The following is a 19029-nucleotide window of genomic DNA, read 5'->3' as shown; positions in this document are numbered from 1 at the left end:
TGGATTTCACTTTTCCATGATCGGAAGGGGCAGATGCTTCCACCACAGGCTCCCTGGTAGGAGAGATGGACACGGACGTGGCAGCAGGAAGGGGTTGATCAAGGCGCTCGGCTGGGTCTCCCACAACCCTCATCTTCCTCACAGCTTTCTGCATCCACCTGACCCCACTAATCTGGGGTCAACATGGGGGTTAGCACACAGGTGCCAGATGTCAAATTTGGTCCTGCTTTTGGGGGAGGCAAGGACAAGGGCAGGCTGGCCGTGTCCCAGCCTCCCGAGGTGAAGGCTCTTTGCCTTTAACAAACCGGAACCCCTCTGCCACATCCCAGGAACTGCCTCCATCCCTGGCTCTGCAAGAATCAAGAAGCGAACGAGGCTGAGCTGGGAAGTGCTCACGTGTATTTATTTCACAAGTGGGGAGATGATCACCAGAAAGAAGCCACCAAATGAGACACGGTGAACCCCAAACTGGGCAGGTCCGGGGCGGGGGGGTTGGCTCTGGGCAGGGCTTGGCTGGACAGCACAAGAGAGGTGGGAAGCCGCAGAAGGGAGCGCCTCCCACGTGGGGCACCACACAGGGCAAGGCCTAGCCACGTCCTCCTGGCCGACGACCACGGCCAAGCCCACCCCCTCCCCCAAGCTTCTCGGGAGCCTGGTCCAGGTCGCGAGGCAATAAAGTGACCACCCAAGGCCACGCCTCTACACCTGCTCTACCATGCACTCAGATGCACACGCCCAGACACACACGCCATGCACACACAGGCAGCTGCACCCGCGCCCCGCCAGGCACACAACCTCATACCCATGCACGCGCACCCATATATTAATTCTGATTTCGAAGGGCACCCTAACCAGAGGGCAACTGGAACCAATTATTACTCTTCAGAGACACTTGACTGCCTTCTCCCCTGTCAGCTAGTGCAGCACGGGGTGACTCGAGATGAGTGTCCCCTAGGGCCGTGCTGACATCAGCCTTTAAACTCCAGGTGGAAGCCGCTTGCTACCCCGCCACTGCAGCAGCCACTGTGAGTCCAGGCTGCAGGGTCCCTAGGCTGGCAGAGCTGCACAGCCTGGCTCCATCCTGGGAGGCCCCTCACAGCTGAGACGGCCCTGCGCGCTCTCTACCTCTCTCCTGACGACACGGCAAAAGAGCTGGGCCAGGCACACGGGAGCCCAGCGCCCAGGTGAAGTGTCCACTCTTTCCAGCTCATCTTGGGGGCAGGAATCCAGCAACGTCCAAGGTCACCTGCTGGCAGGTTTGGGGGCAGCGATCTTGGGCCGGGAACGGGCATCCAGGCAGAAGCAACCTCGGGGGAAACTAAGTCTCGGGGCCTCGCCGCCTCCTTGGGGGAGGGGGAGCTAGGATGTGGCTGAGCGCCCCCTCAACTTGGTTGAGGGCTGGGCGGGGGGATTCAGAAGCTGCTGCTGCTGCAAAAGATGAGAAAGAGGAGGGGCCCTGCCAGTTCCAGTCCTGATGGTGGGTAGGAAGGCGACCTGGAGGAGATGTGACGTGTCGTACCTTGTACCAGGTCCACATCCGGGCTGCAGAAGATGCGGCTGCTCCTGGGCTCCCAGAGAAGGGTCGGGGCTTGGCCAGGGCGCACAAGCCTCCTGGGAGCTGGATGCCTGATGGGGATGCAGAGGCTCCCTTTGGGGCCCCCCACTTGCCCTGGAGAAGCCCCAGAAGGCCCCTCGAGCGGCTGCTGGCTCCTTGCTGTCTCTCCCAGCTTGGCTGGTCCAGAGGACACAGACCCTGTCCCAGGGCCAGGTTCCAGGGCCCAGCTCCTCCCACTACTTGATGGAGTTCTTAATCGTCCACCTCTGTCCCGTGCAGCTGCGGAGGATGAGGTCAATGCCAGCCAGGCCGCGGTTCTCCACCTCCAGGCAGCGCCCTGTGCCCTTGTTCATGATGGCGCCATTCTGGGATCACGAGGGGTGAGGGGGGGACAGAGATGGAGAGACAGAGATGAGGAGAGAGATGGGGAGACAGACAGAGACAGAGAGAGATGGACAGGGAGGGAGACAGACAGAGAGAGTCAGAGACAGGAAGAGAGACAGAGAGACAGACAGAGATGGACAGAGAGATGGACAGAGAGATGGAGAGAGACAGAAAGAGACAGGAAGAGAGACAGAGAGACAGACAGAGATGGACAGAGAGATGGAGACAGATAGAAAGAGACGGGCAGAGAGGGAGAGAGACGGAGAGACAGAGACAGAGGGAGAGAGAGACAGAGAGACAGAGACAGAAAGGGAGAGGGAGACAGAGATGCAGAGACAGAGACAGAGATGGACAGAGAGGGAGATGGAGAGAGACAGAGAGACAGGCAGAGAGGCAGACAGAGACAGAGAGACAGAGACAGAGAAACAGAGATGGACAGAGAGAGACAGAGGGAGGGAGAATGAGAGAGAAACAGAGAGACAGACACAGAGGGCGAGAGAGAGAGAGAGAGAGAGAGAGAGAGAGAGAGAGAGACAGAGAGAGAGACAGAGAGAGACAGAGAGAGACAGAGAGAGACAGAGACGAGGAGGAGAGAAAGGTTTAACCATCCCAGTCCCGGCCCACGGCCTCTCCAGGAGACCAATCCACCAAAACTCTTTGCTCAGAGGGAGGGTTCACTGGACCTTCTCTGGAAACCCTAAAGTCAGAGAATAAGCTTCACCAAGTCTGAGTGGCTGAACGGGTGACAGGCATCGGTGGGGGACAGTGTCAGGATGGGGACTTGCCTGGGATATTCTCAATCTGACTTTCGCAATCCCATAGGCACTCTGAAGATGCCAGAGAAATCACCCCGCACTCCCTCTCCAGAGCCTCGGAGCCCAGCCCTCTAGCCCTGCCACAGGGACCCCAAAGGCTGTCTCCCGCCATGCCCCCCTCCCCCAACACGATTTGGGTTCCCCTGCACGGCCCTGAGCTGGGAGACCTCGGGTTGCCCTTCACCGAGTCCCCTCCCTGGGGGAGCCCACAGCATCCCCACCTGCTCCGGGCCTGTCCGTGGAGCACTCACCTGGATGAAGTTCCAGCGCTTGTACAGGCTGCTCTTGACCTTGTCGCAGTCCAGAAGCTGGGGCAGCCGACTCTTGGAGTTGTCCACCAGGCAGCGGGTGTCAGGGAGGAGCGTGGTGGTCCCCAGGGCCCCCAGGTGCAGGAAGCCCTCCTTGGTGTAGCGGGCCAGCTGCAGAGAGAGCAGAGCGGCCGGGGCGAGGGAGGGAGAGGTGAGACCACGAGGGGAAACGGGACTCAGGTCTGCAGGTGTCACCCACGACTGTCCGCGCTGCAGTCCTGGCCACCTTCTCAGGCCTGTCCCCCCCACCCCCCTGCACACACACACATACACCCAAGTCACAGGGGCGCCCCACCCAGGAAGCCTTCCAGCTTGTTAAACCTGGATTCAGATTCCCCTGAGCCACGCCCTGACTTCCTTCTAAGCTTGTCCTCTGTCAGCACGTCAGGAGTCTGGCCCTCTGCTCGACAATGTGGAAGGAGGGATAAGTGAAAGAGCAGGACATGATTTCTAGAGCTTGGCTCTGCTTCCAGCTGGCTGGGCCACACTGAACAAACATCCATCCTCCTAGGTATTAAAATAAATTAAAAAATCAAAAGAGATATCACATTTAAAAAGAGATTATTTGGAGTTCCCGTGGCAGCTCAGTGGAAAAGAGCCTAATATCCATGAGGATGCAGGTTTGATCCCTGGCCTCGCTCAGTGGGTTAAGGATCCAGCAGGGCTGTGAGCTGTGGTGTAGGTCACAGATGTGTTGCTGCATTGCGTGGCTGTGGGGTAGGCTGGCAGCTGCAGTTCTGATGTGATCCCTAGCCAGGGAACTTCCATATGCTGCAGGTGCAGCCCTAAAAAATAAAATAAAATAAAATAAAATAGATTATTTGTATTTTGTCAAGGTGAGCCTAAGGTGGGCTGGAAGGAGGATAAATTACGACAACCTTTTGAAAAGAAATTTCAAAATATAAATGTTGTGCTTTTAAAATTCTTTTCTCATTTGACTGCCAAAATCTACTTTTAAAGATATCTCCCAAGAAAATCATTAGAACTGTGATTTCTTGATTTCTTTCTTTATTTTTATTTTTATTTATTTATTTTTTTTGGCTTTTTGCCATTTCTTGGGCCGCTCCAGCGGCATATGGAGGTTCTCAGGCTAGGGGTTGAATCGGAGCTGTAGCTGCCAGCCTATGCCAGAGCCACAGCAACGAGGGATCCGAGCCGCGTCTGCAACCTACACCACAGCTCATGGCAACGCCGGATCCTTAACCCACTGAGCGAGGGCAGGGATCGAACCCGCAACCTCATGGTTCCTAGTCGGATTCGTTAACCACTGCACCACAATGGGAACTCCTCTTTATTTTATTTTATTTTTTTGCCTTTTTTAGGGTCACTCTGGCAGTATATGTAGGTTCCCAGGCTAGGGGTTGAATCGGAGCCATAGCCGCTGGCCTACGCCACAGCCACAGCAACTTGGGCTCCGAGCTGAATCTGCAACCTGCACCACAGCTCACGGCAATGCCAGATCCTTAATCCACTGAGCAAGGGCAGGGATCGAACCCACAACCTTATGGTTCCTAGTCGGATTCGTTAACCACGGTGCCACGATGGGAACTCCTAATTTCTTGATAAAAAAGTTTATGAAGGGGAGCAGGGAGGAGGGGAAATTGGAGGAAGGCAATCACTTCCAGTTGTAAGACAGATAAGGAGCAAGATGCAATGCACATCCTGCTAAATATAATTAACCCTGCTGTATGTTATTTACAAACATGAGAGAATAAATCCTGTGTTCTCATCACAAGACAAAAATGTTCTTTTTCTAGCTCTTTAATTTTTTATCCATATGAGACGATGTATCTTCACTAAGCTTCCTGTGATGATCATTTCATGATATACCTTAAGTCAGAGCTGTATGTCAATTAAATATCAATAAAACTGTAAGAAAAAAAGTTTATGTACAGGGTATTTGTGGCAATATTATTTCTAAGGATGAAAAAGCAGAAACATCTTAAAGGTGCAACCCAGTCCTGGTACTTGCTCTCTGCTGCATGTTACGGTAACAAAGGCTAGGAGCTCATGGGAGTTTCCCAGAATGGCCATATCCTCCCCTCTTCCTTCCACACCCCTGGGCGAAATGACTTTGCAGCAGTTTCCATCAGGAAGTGGTGTCTGCTTCCTCATCCTTTGAATTGTGAATCCCCTTGTAACTTGCTCTGGCTAAGAGAATGTAGCAGAAAGAAGAATGTGCCTGTTGCTGATACATGCCTTGCCTATTTCCACCCACTTGGACCCCAACTGCCACCCTGGCAGCAAGCCCAGGATGGCCTGCTAGAGGATAATGGGCCTGTGGTTCCACCAACCAGCTGGTTAACCACCAGACAGGTGGGTGAGGTCATCGTAGATCAGGCAGCCCTCAGCCAACTTGCTAGCTGACGGAAGATGCGTGAAAAAATCCAACCAAAATCATCTGAGCCTGGTCCAGATCACATCACATTACATAACATCCAAGTGACCTGCAGACTTAAAAGCAATAATAAATAAATGCGTATTGTTTGATGCCAGTAAGGTCTGAGCTAGTTGTTATGCAGCAATAGCTGGCTGATACACAGTTGATGTTGCCTGCCAGCCCTTCTCACAACTGGTTGTCAGTTCATACTAGCTTGGTGGCTTGGTCTCTCCTGCCTGCCCGTGTTGTTTAAAACCTTGGGAAAACCAGCCTACACCACAGCCATAGCAATGCAGGATCCGAGCCATGTCTATGGACCTACACCACAGCTCACGGCAACACTGGATCCTTAACCCACTGAGTGAGGTTAGGGATCAAACTGGCATCCTCACAGAGACTATGTCAGGTTCTGAACCCACTAAGCCACAACAGGAACTCCTTAAATAATGTAATTTTAATAATTACCTGTGAGAGAGGTGCATTCCTCCTCCCCATTTTAAAGAAGAGGAAACAAGTATGCAGATATCTGGTCACCTGGCCAGGTCCTGGCTTCTATTCTTGGGGTCCCCAGAGAACCAGTGGTTGGCAGCCCTGGCCCTGCAGCTGAGCAGTGGAAGGACCACCTCTCACATGATCCTGGACTCCTGAGAGCCTGGGCATTTCGGGCCAGGAATGGAGCAGAAAGATAGCTCTGCTCAGGGATTCACGTGCCTCTTCTCTGGGGAGAAGATTTTCCCCAGGGGCTCTCTCTCCTGGGGAGAGCTACTCAGAAACCCTCTGCTCTGATCCCAAAAGGGAGCCTGCCTGGTCCCCGCAGAAACAAGTGACAAGGAGTTTATGAAACGCCCTTGAGAGAGATGCGGTTAACATGTGCTTTTAAACCCAAATTAGTTTCAAATCAGAGTAATTGTTGGAGGCAAAATGGTAAGAAAATCAGAAGCCCTCCCCACCCCTCCTTCAACAATGTCTCTCTGAATATATTTAAATTCACCAAATGCAAAGTGATGAATGACAGCAAGCTGCCTTTATGTTCAGGGGAAAGATATACACAGCTGCTTATTGAAATTATGAATCAATCTATTATCCAGCAGGCAAATGCGAAGCGCTAAGAACATTAATTAACCGAGCCTATCTGTGACCCAGATGTTTAAAGAGCGAAGCTAAGTGCCACTGGGAATTAGAAGCTCTCCTTTCGGAGGTCTTTCAGGGCGTGAAAACCACGAGACCCAGAATTTCAGGACCTGTGAAGGCCACACACCAGCCCCCAACCAGGTGGGCAGGGCAAGTGAGGAGGGTCCCATGGGATTTCCGTGCTGGGAGAAGGTGGTTCTTCACACCAGAGACCCCGACAGGGAGGTCAGCTTGGTCTGGTCGAGGGGTCAAGGTCAGGGGAAGGGTGCTGTAGTCTGAAAGGATGAGGGGGCTAAAGTTAGGGTGACAGATCTCACACCCACTTCTCCCTGTCAGGACAGGAGGCTGGAGGGTGCTGGGACCTGATGTCCACCGGGTCCCCCATTTTGCCCCGGTTCTGGATCGGGAGCCCCCTTCCCCCCACCCGCCCCCACACCCGAGTGCTCTCTTTCTGTAAGGACCTCTGCTCCCCCTCCTCTGCACATCCAACTGACTTTCCCACCTCCAGAGCTCTGTGTCAGCTGTTTCCGTGCCTGGAAACGTCAGTCACCAGCCTTCTTCTAGAACATTTTGGTTTCGACTCTCCTAGACCTCAGTGCAATGCTCTCCAGCCGTCAATGTCTTCCCTCAGGCGCCCAGCCCCCAGTCATCACCTCTTAGGTCTTCGGAACAACATGGATCCAGATTCTCTGGTGCCTCCGTTCAAGGCATGGAGGGGTCCCATTTCCTCTGGACCATTCTGCGTATCCATTCACCAGGTGATGGGTGTGTGGGTTGTTTCCACTTTAGGGCTATGGTAAATTATGCTGCTATGAATATTCATGCAAGTTCTCTGAAGGATACAGCTGACTCGCAAATAATAGGTCTGCACTACCCAGGTCCACTTCCATGTGGATTTTTTCAACACATATGTGCTACACAATTCTGGGTTGGTTGAATCCACAGGTTCAGAAGTACTGCTAAGAAGGGCCAACTGCTCATATATTTCCTCCTAATGCATCAGCTAAGGCTCTTCTGGGACTGGAAGGGCTGCGGTAGGTTTTTCTGTCCAGCTCTTCCCAGTTTCCATCTGTTCCTGCCAATCCTGCAGGTTCAAATCCTAACACTCCCTGCTTCAGCAGTCAATGGCGCCCACGGTCCACGGATTTACAAATAAACTTTCTGCCATGATCTTCTACTACTGGCCACTCACCTTTTTGGTCTCAACTCTTGGTTTCTTGGCTTAGTCTGACAAATAACTTGAGATCTTTCAGAAAGAGCCACAAGCCTTCCCTGTATAAAACACAGCTCCATCCTGAACGTAAACTGGCACAACCACTATGGCAAACAGTATGGAGGTTCCCCAGAAAACTAAATACAGAGCTACCAGGTGATCCAGCAATCCCACTCCTGGATACATAGCCAGACAAAACTATAATTCAAAAGATCCATGCACCCCTATGTTCACTGCAGCATTGTTCACATTAGCCAAGACATGGAAACAACCTAAATGTCCATTACAGATGAATGGATTCAGAAGATGTGGTATATATACACAATGGAATACTCCTCAGTCATAAAAGGACAAAATAATGGCATTTCCGGCGACAGGGATGCAACTAGAGATGCTCATACTACATGAAGTAAGTCAGAAAGAGAAAGACAGATACCACATGATAACACTTATATGTGGACTCTAAAATATGGCACGAAGGATCCTATCTACAGAACAGAAATGGTCTCACATAGAGAACAGACTTGTGGTTGCCAAGGGGGAGGGGGTAGGAGGGGATGGACTGGGAGTTTGGGGTCTGTAGGTGCAAACCATTCCATTTAGAATGGATAAGCAATGAGGTCCTGCTGTAGAGCACAGGGAACTGTATCCAGTCTCTTGGGACAGATCATGATGGAAGATAATATAAGAAGAGTGTGTGTGTGTGTGTGTGCGCACGCACGCATCTCACAGGGTCACTTTGCTGTACAGCAGAAATTGGCACAACACTGTAAATCAATAATTAAACTACACTTTAATTAAAAATGTATAACAAAACAAAACAATCAAAAAAATATAGCCCCATCCCACCCCTACCTCTTCTTCCCTGGTTCCACAAAGCCACCCCATCATGTGAGCTATTTCAACTCACACACTTGTGTATTCTATTAACGTCTTTCCTTGTTACAGATTTTTGGTGTTGTTTCTGTTTTAGTACTGCAGATCCTACCCATTTTTCTACGGCATAAGAACCAAGAAAAGTATCTCACACAAAGCAAATGTTCTATAAAAGTCTTTTGCATTGAATGGGATTATTCTAGATTTGGCTGTGGAGCCCAAGAGGAGAAATAAATGTCATTATCCACAACCCGAACGCATTAGGAAAAGAAACCTCTGAGCTCATGTACAATCAATTCTCATTGAGGAGAAAAAAGAATTTTCTATTGGAAATGATCTAAGAAGCACATAAAACCATTAACCCACATTTAACAGCCTTGAGGGAAAACTAAAATATGCAGGTTATAGCCATATACACAAAAACTAGCCAAATAATGGTGGAATGACTCTGGAACATGGCAAAATCTATCAGATTGTCAATAAAAACATGGCTTGCAATTGCTTTCATATTAAGAGTCTTACTCATCACTTTAAAATCAAGCTGGCTTAGTCAGGGTAGAAACACCACTGCTAAATGAAAAAAATGAAGTTTACCCAGCGTCTATCCAGGAGACAGAGGGATGGGTTCCATCGATTTAAAACTGCTTTGGGGTGAATTTGTTTGTTGTGTGGTTGAAGCCACAAGAGTGGTTTCTGCTGATTACATGTACATGTGCATATTTTTAAAAACAAATAGACTTTCTCCATCACTGCCCAGAGTGTGCCAGACCTCAAACTGAATGCAGAAAAGTCTGCCACTGTATCTCAAAGTGGATCCATGATGGCAGCGTGGGAGTGGGGGTGGAAAAAAGGGGCAGGAGAGATCTTTGGTGGTGGTGGTGGGCGGGAGCGGGAATGGAAATTTCTGTATTTTTATTTTATTTATTTTACTTTATTTTATTTTAGGCCATGCCCATAGCATGCAGAAGTTCCTTAGCTGGGGATTAAACCTGAGCCACAGCAGTGACACCAGATCCTTAACCCACCATGACAAGAGGGAACTCCAAAACCTGTATTTTGATTGAGAAGGAAGTTCCACCGCTGTGAACCTCTGCCAGAACTCATCAAACTGTACACTTTAAACAGCTGCAGTTTATCGTACTGACCTCAATACTCCAATAAAACTGATTTAAAGATGTATCCAGGAGCTCAGAAGGCGTGCTCTAGAACGAGGTATGTTTCTTGCAGAGACAACCAGCTCCTGGCAGCAGGGACGGTCCCCAGGCCCCACCTCCTCAATCTGCTTCCCTCCACTTGTATGACTCATCATGCTGGATTAAAGCCCTATCTTTCCAGAAAATGCACTTGCTGCTTAGCACGAATGGGCAGACACGTTTGCGCCACAAAACCTTGGCTTGATTTTCCTGCAGACGAGGCCAGGAGTGGATGGATCAGGGCAGTGCCCCGGAGGTGGGGGGATGGCAGGGTCTGGACCACCCAGCTTTGTGGAGAGAGCTGGGGGCCTCTGGGAGAGGGGCCCTGAGTGGGGAGCCTCAGGATGAGGGTGGGAAGAGCCAAGTGAGAGAGGGGATGGTGAACAGGAAGCCCGGTCCAACTTCCCAGGGAATTCCTTGCCTGGAATGGGCCAGATTCCCAGAAGCGTTGGGTCTTGAACAGGACTCCTGCTACTCAGCATCCCCAAAGCTGGCCCTGCGTTCCACGGATGCTCCCCAGAGCCTTAGCATTCAGGGCCTCTCATCTTGGACTCTGCCCCTCCTTCCTGCCTGTGCAGAGGGGGAGGAAGAAGGGCTTGGCTTGTTTTCTGCTCCTGGCACGTCCCCTAATGAATCCAGGCAAACCACCAACTTTAGAACCCAGTCGAGATCCGCCTGGACCGCCCTGGAATTCAGAGCCTTAGCAGAGGAGATGACAAGGCTGGTTATGATGTTCAGGTGTGAGAGCAGGTGAGAAGATGCTCTGATACGGAACCAGCCCTGGAGCTTCAGGACCAGGCTGCCATCATCCCTGAACACCCATTAGACTCCAGGGCTGGTTCTGGGGATGTTCATTTATTCATTGACTAGGTGTTCTTTAACCTGTGACCCTATAAAAGTGAGACCACTTCCCCCTTTTTCCTTTCCACTGAAGAGACTAGACTTTTCCCTCTCCATTCTAGAAGACAAAACTCCCACCGGCACACTAGTTCCTTGAGCTGCCCATCTCTCTGCCCTTCCAGCAGAGCCCATCAGGGTATCCTGCTGCTTGTCTGTCTGAAGTCACTTTGGACTCACCCAGGGCCAGCACACAGGCTTAGCCAAAGCATTCGGCCCCTTCCCCCGCCCCAGGGCTAATATGCCATTTGTGTGCCCTTCATTCAACATTCAGTGTTTGGAGATTGCCTACCATGTGCCAAGGCTTCTTTATCCACGGAGAATACTCCCCTGGAATTCCCTGGAAGAACACCCTTCCCTGGACTTTGGAGCTTCAACACTGGAAGCTACGCTAGGTGTACCAGAGATTCTAGGTGTTGGTGGGATAAACCTGGGCTGGCGAGTCAGCTAATTTCCATGTCTCTGTTGAGGTGAATTTATGAATTCCTTTTAAGAAAAAAAAAAAAAAAAAGCCGGAGTTCCTGTCGTGGCCCAGTGGTTAACGAATCCGACTAGGAACCATGAGGTTGCGGGTTCGGACTCTGCCCTCGCTCAATGGGTTAAGGATCTGGCGTTGCCGTGAGCTGTGGTGTAGGTTGCAGACGTGGCTCGGATCCCACGTTGCTGTGGCTCTGGCGTAGACCAGAGGCTACAGCTCCGATTCAATCCCTAGCCTGGGAACCTCCACATGCTGCGGTAGCGGCCCAAGAAATAGCAAAAAGACAAAAAAAAAAAAAAAAAGCCGACAGTTCTGTTCCAATATCCCATAACGTGACCCAAGGGAAACTACTCATTCAGTAGTTTTACTCAAATTCAGACAAAAGAACATCTGCTTTCTGAGCTTTAATCCTCACTGCCCTCTAGGTTTTCCACGAGTGTTTTAGAAACGTATACTTCCTTTTTGTTTAGTCTTCCACTCCCCTTATTCTGCCTTTTTTAAAAAATCTTTTAGGGTCACACCTGTGGCATATGGAGGTTCCCAGGCTAGGGGTTGAATAGGAGCTACAGCTGCCGGCCTACACCATAGCCCCAGCCACGTGGGATCTGAGCCAAGTCTGCGACCTTCACCATAGCTCATGGCAACACCAGATCCTCAACCCACTGAGAGAGGCCAGGGATCGAACCTGCAACCTCATGGTTCCAGGTCGGATTCATTTCGCCTGCACCGCAATGGGAATTCTTTCTTCTGCCTTTTAAATATGTTCTCAAGTTCTGGACCCTCACTGCCACCTCACCTGTCTTCTCGCCTTCCCTTGAAGTCAAGCTTCTGGAAAGTTCTATCCATCATGTCTCCACCTCCTTGCTTCCCTTCCTCCCCTGCACTCAATCCAGTCTGGCTTCCTCTCAGCCATGGTTGCTCTGTCACTGCATCAAACACGCAGGGTGGTTTGGCTACTGGCCCTCTGGGCAGCAGCGTTTGGCTCTAGCATTCCTTGGGGGTGTGATGCCTGCCTTTCTGGTGTCCACTGCTCTGGCTCCATCACCCACTAAACAGGAGGCTGCACTAGGGTCTGTCTTAGGACCCCTGCTCTGCTCTTCTCGGGACACAGAGGGAGCCCTATCGGCCTCTGCAGCTCTGCCCTCAGAACCAAGCTGGAACGTTCGGCTGCCTGGTGATAGCACTCCTGCAATTCCCGAAGCCCACCTCCTCCAAGCTCACACGACCCCAAACAGGACTCGGCACCCTGGGAGCCCAAGCTCGGCACACAGCACCACTCTCTACTGGTCCAAGGGACCTGACCGTCACCTTCAGCTCTCTATCCCTTCCCTCAACCTCGCATCCATCCACTCCAGCCAACTTGACCTCCTGAACAGTTAAAAAAAATTTTTTTTTAAAGTCTAAATAATTTTGGCTTTACCAAAAAAACTTGCATAAATAGTACAGAGAGGTCCTGTGCGCTGGACACCCAGCTTATCCTAAAGGTGACATCTTCCATAATTGTGATTAGCAAAGCCAGGGAATTAGCATCGCTACAATCCTGTTAACTAGTCCACGCAGCCCGCCGCAATGGCGCCAGTCTTCCAACTACGTCGGTTTCCTCTTTGGGATCCAATCCTGGATCCACATGGCATTTCGTGGTCATGTCTCTTGGTCTCCTTTGATTTGGAGCAGCTTCTCAATCGCTCCTTGTTTGTTTGTTGCTGTTTTGGTGAAAACACTGGTTTTCTTTCTTTCTTTTTTGGAGGCTTAGGGGGACCTCATATATACAAAATTTGATTTGTATACCAAATCTAACAGAGCGTTCCGGCTATGGCGCAGTGGGTTAAGAATCTTACTGCAGTGGATTTGGTTGCTGTTGAGGATTAGGTTCGATGCCCAGCCTGGTGCAGTGGGTTAAAGGCGCCAGCATTGCCGTAGCTGTGACATAGTTCACAGCTGCAGCTCAGATTCGATTCCTGGCCTGGGAACTTCCATACGCCACAGGCGCGGCCATAAAATTACAAAAATATCTGATTAATAATAATTATTGGTTCACTAACATGATCATCTTTAGTCTGGGCATAACCGTCTTTTCTCGTCATTTACTTTTGTAATGACTTTGACATTTCTGAAGAGTACTGGGCTGCTATTTTGTAGAGTGTCTCTCAGTTTGAGTTTGTTGGATGTCATCTCATGACTGAGATTAAGGTTATACATCTTGGAGCAAGAAAACCAGAGGTGATGTTGTGCCTTCCTCAAGGCATCAGATCTGGGGCTTTAAGGGTCCATTACTGGTGACATTAACCTTGGTTCAGGTGGGGTTTTCCGGGCTTCTCAACTGTAACGTTACTATTCTCCTTTTACCAAGGGAGATGCTCTGCAACTATGCAAATGTCTTCCTTTTTTTTCTAAAAGTTTTTAACGTAACACACTTTTACTTATATGCAATAAAATATATACTACAGTGATGGTATTATGCACATGACACAATAGAGGTTCTACCTCGTGTTGACAGAACAGCAGTAACTATTTATTGAGTATCCAGTACTGGTTGATTTGTGTCCAGATAAGGAATAACAATCATTTTTTTATTAAGTTATTACTGTCATGATTGCCATGGTGATTTTTCTTTCCACATTCCTCTAACGTTTATTAAGTGGACTCTACTGAAAGGAAGAGCTGTCTCTGTCTCATCATTTATTTATATCAATACAGACTTGCGGATTTTTAAAATTTACTATATGGATGGCAATCCAATAGTATCATTATTTATTTTGTTGCTCAAATAATTTCAGCTTTGGCCATTAAGAATTCCTTCTGGGTGGCTCTGGTGCTCTTTGGACAAACTACCTTTTTTAAAAAAAAAAAAGAATTTCCTTTTATTCTGACATCATAATGTTTTCCTGCTGGAATCACCCCAAGTCTGGACACTAGATGCCTTCATTGTTACTGGGGTTTAATTGCTTCTAGACCCTCTCAGAGCTGAGAAATATATGTATGCATACTAACGCGTGCACTCACTGACTTTCTTCCTTTTTTCTTTTTTGGTGCCCCATGGCGTATGGAGTTCCCGGGCCAGGGATCAGACCTGAGCTGCAGCTGTGACCTACGCTATAGCTGCAGCAAGTGCCGGATCCTTAATCCACTGTGCCAGGCTGGGGATTGAACCTGCATGCCAGTGCTCCAGAGACACCACTGATCCTGCTGCACCACTGTGGGAACTCCCACACTGATGTTTATTTCTGGATTTTCACAAATTTATTTCTACATCTCTCTCTCTCTCTGTATGTATCTATGCTCTGGATATGTATGTATGTGCATATATAACATAAAATGAATACACCTTCATCCTGTATATCCCAAGCTGGCATTCCAGGATTCAGTCTAACCACCCCTTTCCTTGTTGGTACCCTCTCTCCATCAGTGAGAAACCTGGTTCTCATGAGCCCTATTTTATGTCCTTCCTTTGTTTAATCCTACCCCCCCCACCCCCCTACAGTAGTTTCAGAACTGTTAGCTCGGACCCCTGCAGCAAAAAAGGCTTACTTACTGGAATACGGTATCTGCAATAGCTCTTTTTCCTTTGACCTCAGTATCAAGTCAAAATTGTCTAAACACTTCCATAGTCACTTAGATTAGAGCTGTTCTTCCCCATTCTTCCGTGCAGTTATTGTCGCTCATGTGTATTATCATTAGGTTCACTTTTTTTGCCATTGGCATTCTATTTTGGGTTCTCATGCCCACATCCAAGTTGATTTTTTTTTTTTTAGGGCTGCACCTGTGGCATATGGAGGTTCCCAGGCTAGGGGTCCAGTTGGAGCTGTAGCTGCCAGCCTACGCCACAGCCACAGCAACGCAGGATTTGAGCCTCATCGGTGACCTACACCACAGCTCACGGCAATGCTGGATCTTTAACCCACTGAGCGAGGTCAGGAATCGAACCTGCATCGTCATGGATGCCAGTCAGATTTGTTTCTGCTGAGCCATGAAGGGAACTCTGCCAAGCTGAATTTATTATTCTTTTTTTGGCCAATGGAAGCATCCCAGTAGTTCTAAGAGTCAAAATTGTGGGTAAAGGGACACAGGGAGAAGTTAGTCTCTCTTCATCCCTTCCATCCTGCTCCCATCCCCACACCTTTTTCATCCCATTCTCACCCACCCTCTTACAGATAACCTATCTCATGAATTTCCAGCAGATCCTTTTTTGCATTTCTTTTGCACAGATGGGCAGATACAGGGTTTTATTTTCTTATTAGCATGTCTTAGACGAAGGTTAGCATACTAAGCATATTCTTTTCTACTTTGCCTTTTGCCCTCACCAATGTTTTAAAACTACCCTGCATCACTTCATAGAGACTGCCCTCGTCATTTGTCACAGCTGCATACTACTCCACCATGTGGACCTGCCACAGGGTGTTCAATGAGTCTCTCATGACTAGGTATCAAGGTCGTTTCTCACATTTTGCAACTGCAAACAATGCTATGATATATACATGGGTTTTCATGTTGCTGGAGCTGTCTCTTCAGAGTAGATTTCTGGAAGTAGGATGGCTGGGACAAAAAGTCAGTGGAAAAGTAAGCGTGAGCTTTGTTGGGTAGCACTTGAAAGGCGGCATTGCTTTGCATTTCTACCAGCAACCTATGAGATGGGCTATTTCTCCAGAACCTTGACTACAGAATATGTTGTCGCATTGAAAACGTTTTTGCGAATATGATGGGTGAGGGATGGAACCCCAGCCTTATTTTACTTTGAATTTCCCCCATTATGCATGAATTTAGTAGAAAGGGGCTTTCCGCCCTGATTCCTCACAGACATTTCTCTTATAGAGTGATTTTTTTGTTTTTGTTTTTGTTTTTAGGGCGGCACTCATGGCATATGGAGGTTCCCAGGCTAAAGGTCGAATCGGAGCTACAGCTGCCGGCCTACACCACAGCCACAGCCACACAAGATCCAAGCCGTGTCTGCAACCTACATCACAGCTCATGGCAACACCAGATCCTTAACCCACTGAGCGAGGCCAGGGATCAAACCCGCATCCTCAAGGTTCCTAGTGGGATTTGTTTCTGCTTCGCCACTACAGGAACTCCTTATAGAGAGACCTCTGTAATACTATTGAAATTTGTGGAAGAGGGGAGCCATGGGGTGTGATGTGGAACCCCCGTGGGGCACAAGAGAACATGGAAGGGTAATACCTCTTAGCATCGCTGGGGAAGAATTAGTTTGGTGCAGGATGTGTGCAGTGTCATCTCTAGTCTCGCTAAGATGCAGGGACCGAAGACCTTCAGCAGCCATGCATGGTCCTGGCTAGCCCCTGGCTCACCTTGGCAGTGGATCAGTATCAGGGAGTCTCACCCTGATGGAGCCCCCAAGACAAAGTACCCGGAGTGCTACGGTGGTCCTTTCTGCATCCATATGTTCACCAAGTTGGAATCTCCTTGCCTGTTCCTGGCCCACTGACTATTTACGTGGGGGCTGCTGAGACGGAGCGGATGAGAAGGTACATCCCATTCCGAGAGCCTTCCTGCAGGTCCTCTTGGGATCTACCTTCCGCATCTGGCTGATTGACATTTATGTCTCCATGGAGGGGCCACAGACTCAGGCCCTGCAGGAAGTACACAGACGTGAACACAGTCTTTTGGGAGCAGAATCGAGTCATCAAGACGGTTGCTAGGAGTCCCTGGAAAGCAGGGCCCGTCACCTGTGACACTCAGCCACTGAAGCTGCAGAGAAAGCCACGAGGAGCCCACGTGCCTTCCCAGCGAGGGGGCTGGTAGGGCACCACCACATCACAGGGCAACCTGACAAGATCCTCCATCCCTGCCATTCCAGAGCCAAGCTCACCGCATCCACGGTGCCCTCGGCAGTCCCGTGTGGGTGGACTTCTAGCAAGGTGCTCATCTTGGCACTCTATACGACCCCTAGCTCCTGAGCCAGGCAGCTGGTACAATGAGCACAGTCTAGAACATTCTGCCTCCGTATTGGTCTTCCGTTGGCCTCGTCTGGTGGAAACCCAGACTCGAGAGACCCTGCCGTCCTGTGCCAATGGCCTCAACTTCACGAGCCTTAAACTCCTCAGAATCCACCCTTCATCCTGATGGGCGAGGCTCAGAGAGCTCTGCCTTTTCCAACGAGCAACATCTTTGAAAATAATCATTTAACAGACACGCTGCTTCAAAGAGAAGACAAAGCTCTCTGAACTAAAGGGTCAGCAGACGAGGCTTTTCGAACATTTTGCACTTGCTCTGCTGCACCGCACGGGGCTCAGACCACAAATACCTTTGTACCAGGTGATTTCACCCTCCCCGTTGTTGTCCTTTTAGAAGCGGCGATGCTGTTTCTTTTCTTTAAAAAATGTATTGAAGTTATCATACTCAACTTAGAATAGATTTACAAGGAGATCCTGCTGAATAGCATTGAGAACTTTGTCTAGATACTCATGTTGCAACAGAAGAAAGGCTGGGGGAAAAATGTAATTGTAATGTATACATGTAAGGATAACCTGACCCCCTTGCTGTACAGTGGGAAAATAAAAAAAAAAATGTATTGAAGTAGAGTTGATTTATAATGCTAGTTTCTGCTGTACAGCTAAGTGACTCAGATACACATATATATATGATATACATTCTTTTTCATATGCTTTTCCATCATGGTTTATCACAGGATATTGAATATAGTTCCCTGCACTCTCCAGTAGGACTTTTTTTTTTTTTTTGTCTTTTTAGGGCCACACCTGTGGCATATGGAGGTTCCCAGGCTAGGGGTTGAGTCAGAACTACAACTGCTGGCCTACACCACAGCCACAGCAATGTCAGATACGAGCCGCATCTGTGACCGACACCACAGCTCCCGGCAACACCAGATCCTTAACCCACTGAGCAAGGCCAGGGATCGAACCTGTGTCCTCATGGATGCTAGTCAGATTTGCATCTGCTGAGCCACAAGGCTCCTACAGCAGGACGTTTTGTTTATCCCTCCTACATATAATAGTTTGCCTGTGCTAATCCCAACCTCCCAAACAAAACAAACAAAATGTTGTTTCTCTATTAATTCCGTGGTATGAAAACAACATGAGAAATCAACATATTTCTTTAGGGAGAAAAAAAAAAGGCTGAAAGTGAGCCTCAGAAATAATAAAGGTTGTTTTAGGATGGTAGGATTATAGATGATTTAAATTTGTTTTTCTCAAATTCTCTGTAATGCCGTTGCATCTTCAGTAAAAGAAAAAGATTAAGTAGCGACTTGCTTTGAATTTAATAGCTCTGGGGAAGGTAGGATGGTTCAGTTGATAATGTGGCCACCATGCTCTTGTTTGTCTGAGTTCCTTATTCCAAGAAACATTAACACAAAACATGCCAATCACTTTTTGTGTCTGGAGAAAAATCAACTAAACTTCTAAGGATACGCCCAACTATTTTTTTTTTTTTTTTATGGCTGCACCTGAGGCAGACGGAAATTCCGAGGCTAGGGGTTGAATTCGAGCTGCAGCTGCAGGCCTATGCCACAGCCACGGCAACACCAGATCCGAGAGGAAATCTGCAACCTACATGATAGCTTGCAACAAGTCCAGATCCTTAACCCATGGGGCGAGGCCAGGGATTGAACCTGCGTTCTCACAGAGACAACATCAGGTCCTTCAACCTGCTGAGCCGCAGCGGGAACTCTGAAATGTAAAACTTTTCACTAAAAACCTCCACTGGAAAACAGTGTAGGATTGTAACTGATTTTTCTGGAAAGAACAGCTCATCAACCCATGCTGGGAAGAAAGAAAAAGTACAGGAATTCCTCCCTAACCTGGAGTCCCCCACGGCATTTAGTG

General features: G+C 49.0%; 1 protein-coding gene across 2 annotated transcripts in view; it reads right to left on the bottom strand.

Annotated features, from left to right (window-relative positions):
* Positions 1-382: 382 nt before the first annotated feature.
* Positions 383-19029, bottom strand: part of GALNT17 (polypeptide N-acetylgalactosaminyltransferase 17) — a 428086-nt gene continuing 409439 nt past the window's right edge. For both annotated transcript variants that reach the window (XM_047779920.1, XM_047779919.1), the window contains 2 exons: positions 3006-3173; positions 383-1920 (listed from right to left, as the gene is read on the bottom strand). In XM_047779920.1, the coding sequence (XP_047635876.1) occupies positions 1792-1920; positions 3006-3173 (297 nt within the window). In that variant the 3' untranslated portion in view covers positions 383-1791. The remainder of the gene's footprint in view (positions 1921-3005; positions 3174-19029) is intronic.

The sequence above is a fragment of the Phacochoerus africanus genome, chromosome 5 (genome assembly GCF_016906955.1).
Source record: "Phacochoerus africanus isolate WHEZ1 chromosome 5, ROS_Pafr_v1, whole genome shotgun sequence".
Taxonomy (NCBI): Eukaryota; Metazoa; Chordata; class Mammalia; order Artiodactyla; family Suidae; genus Phacochoerus; species Phacochoerus africanus.
This window is presented reverse-complemented; position numbering and strand designations above follow the sequence as displayed.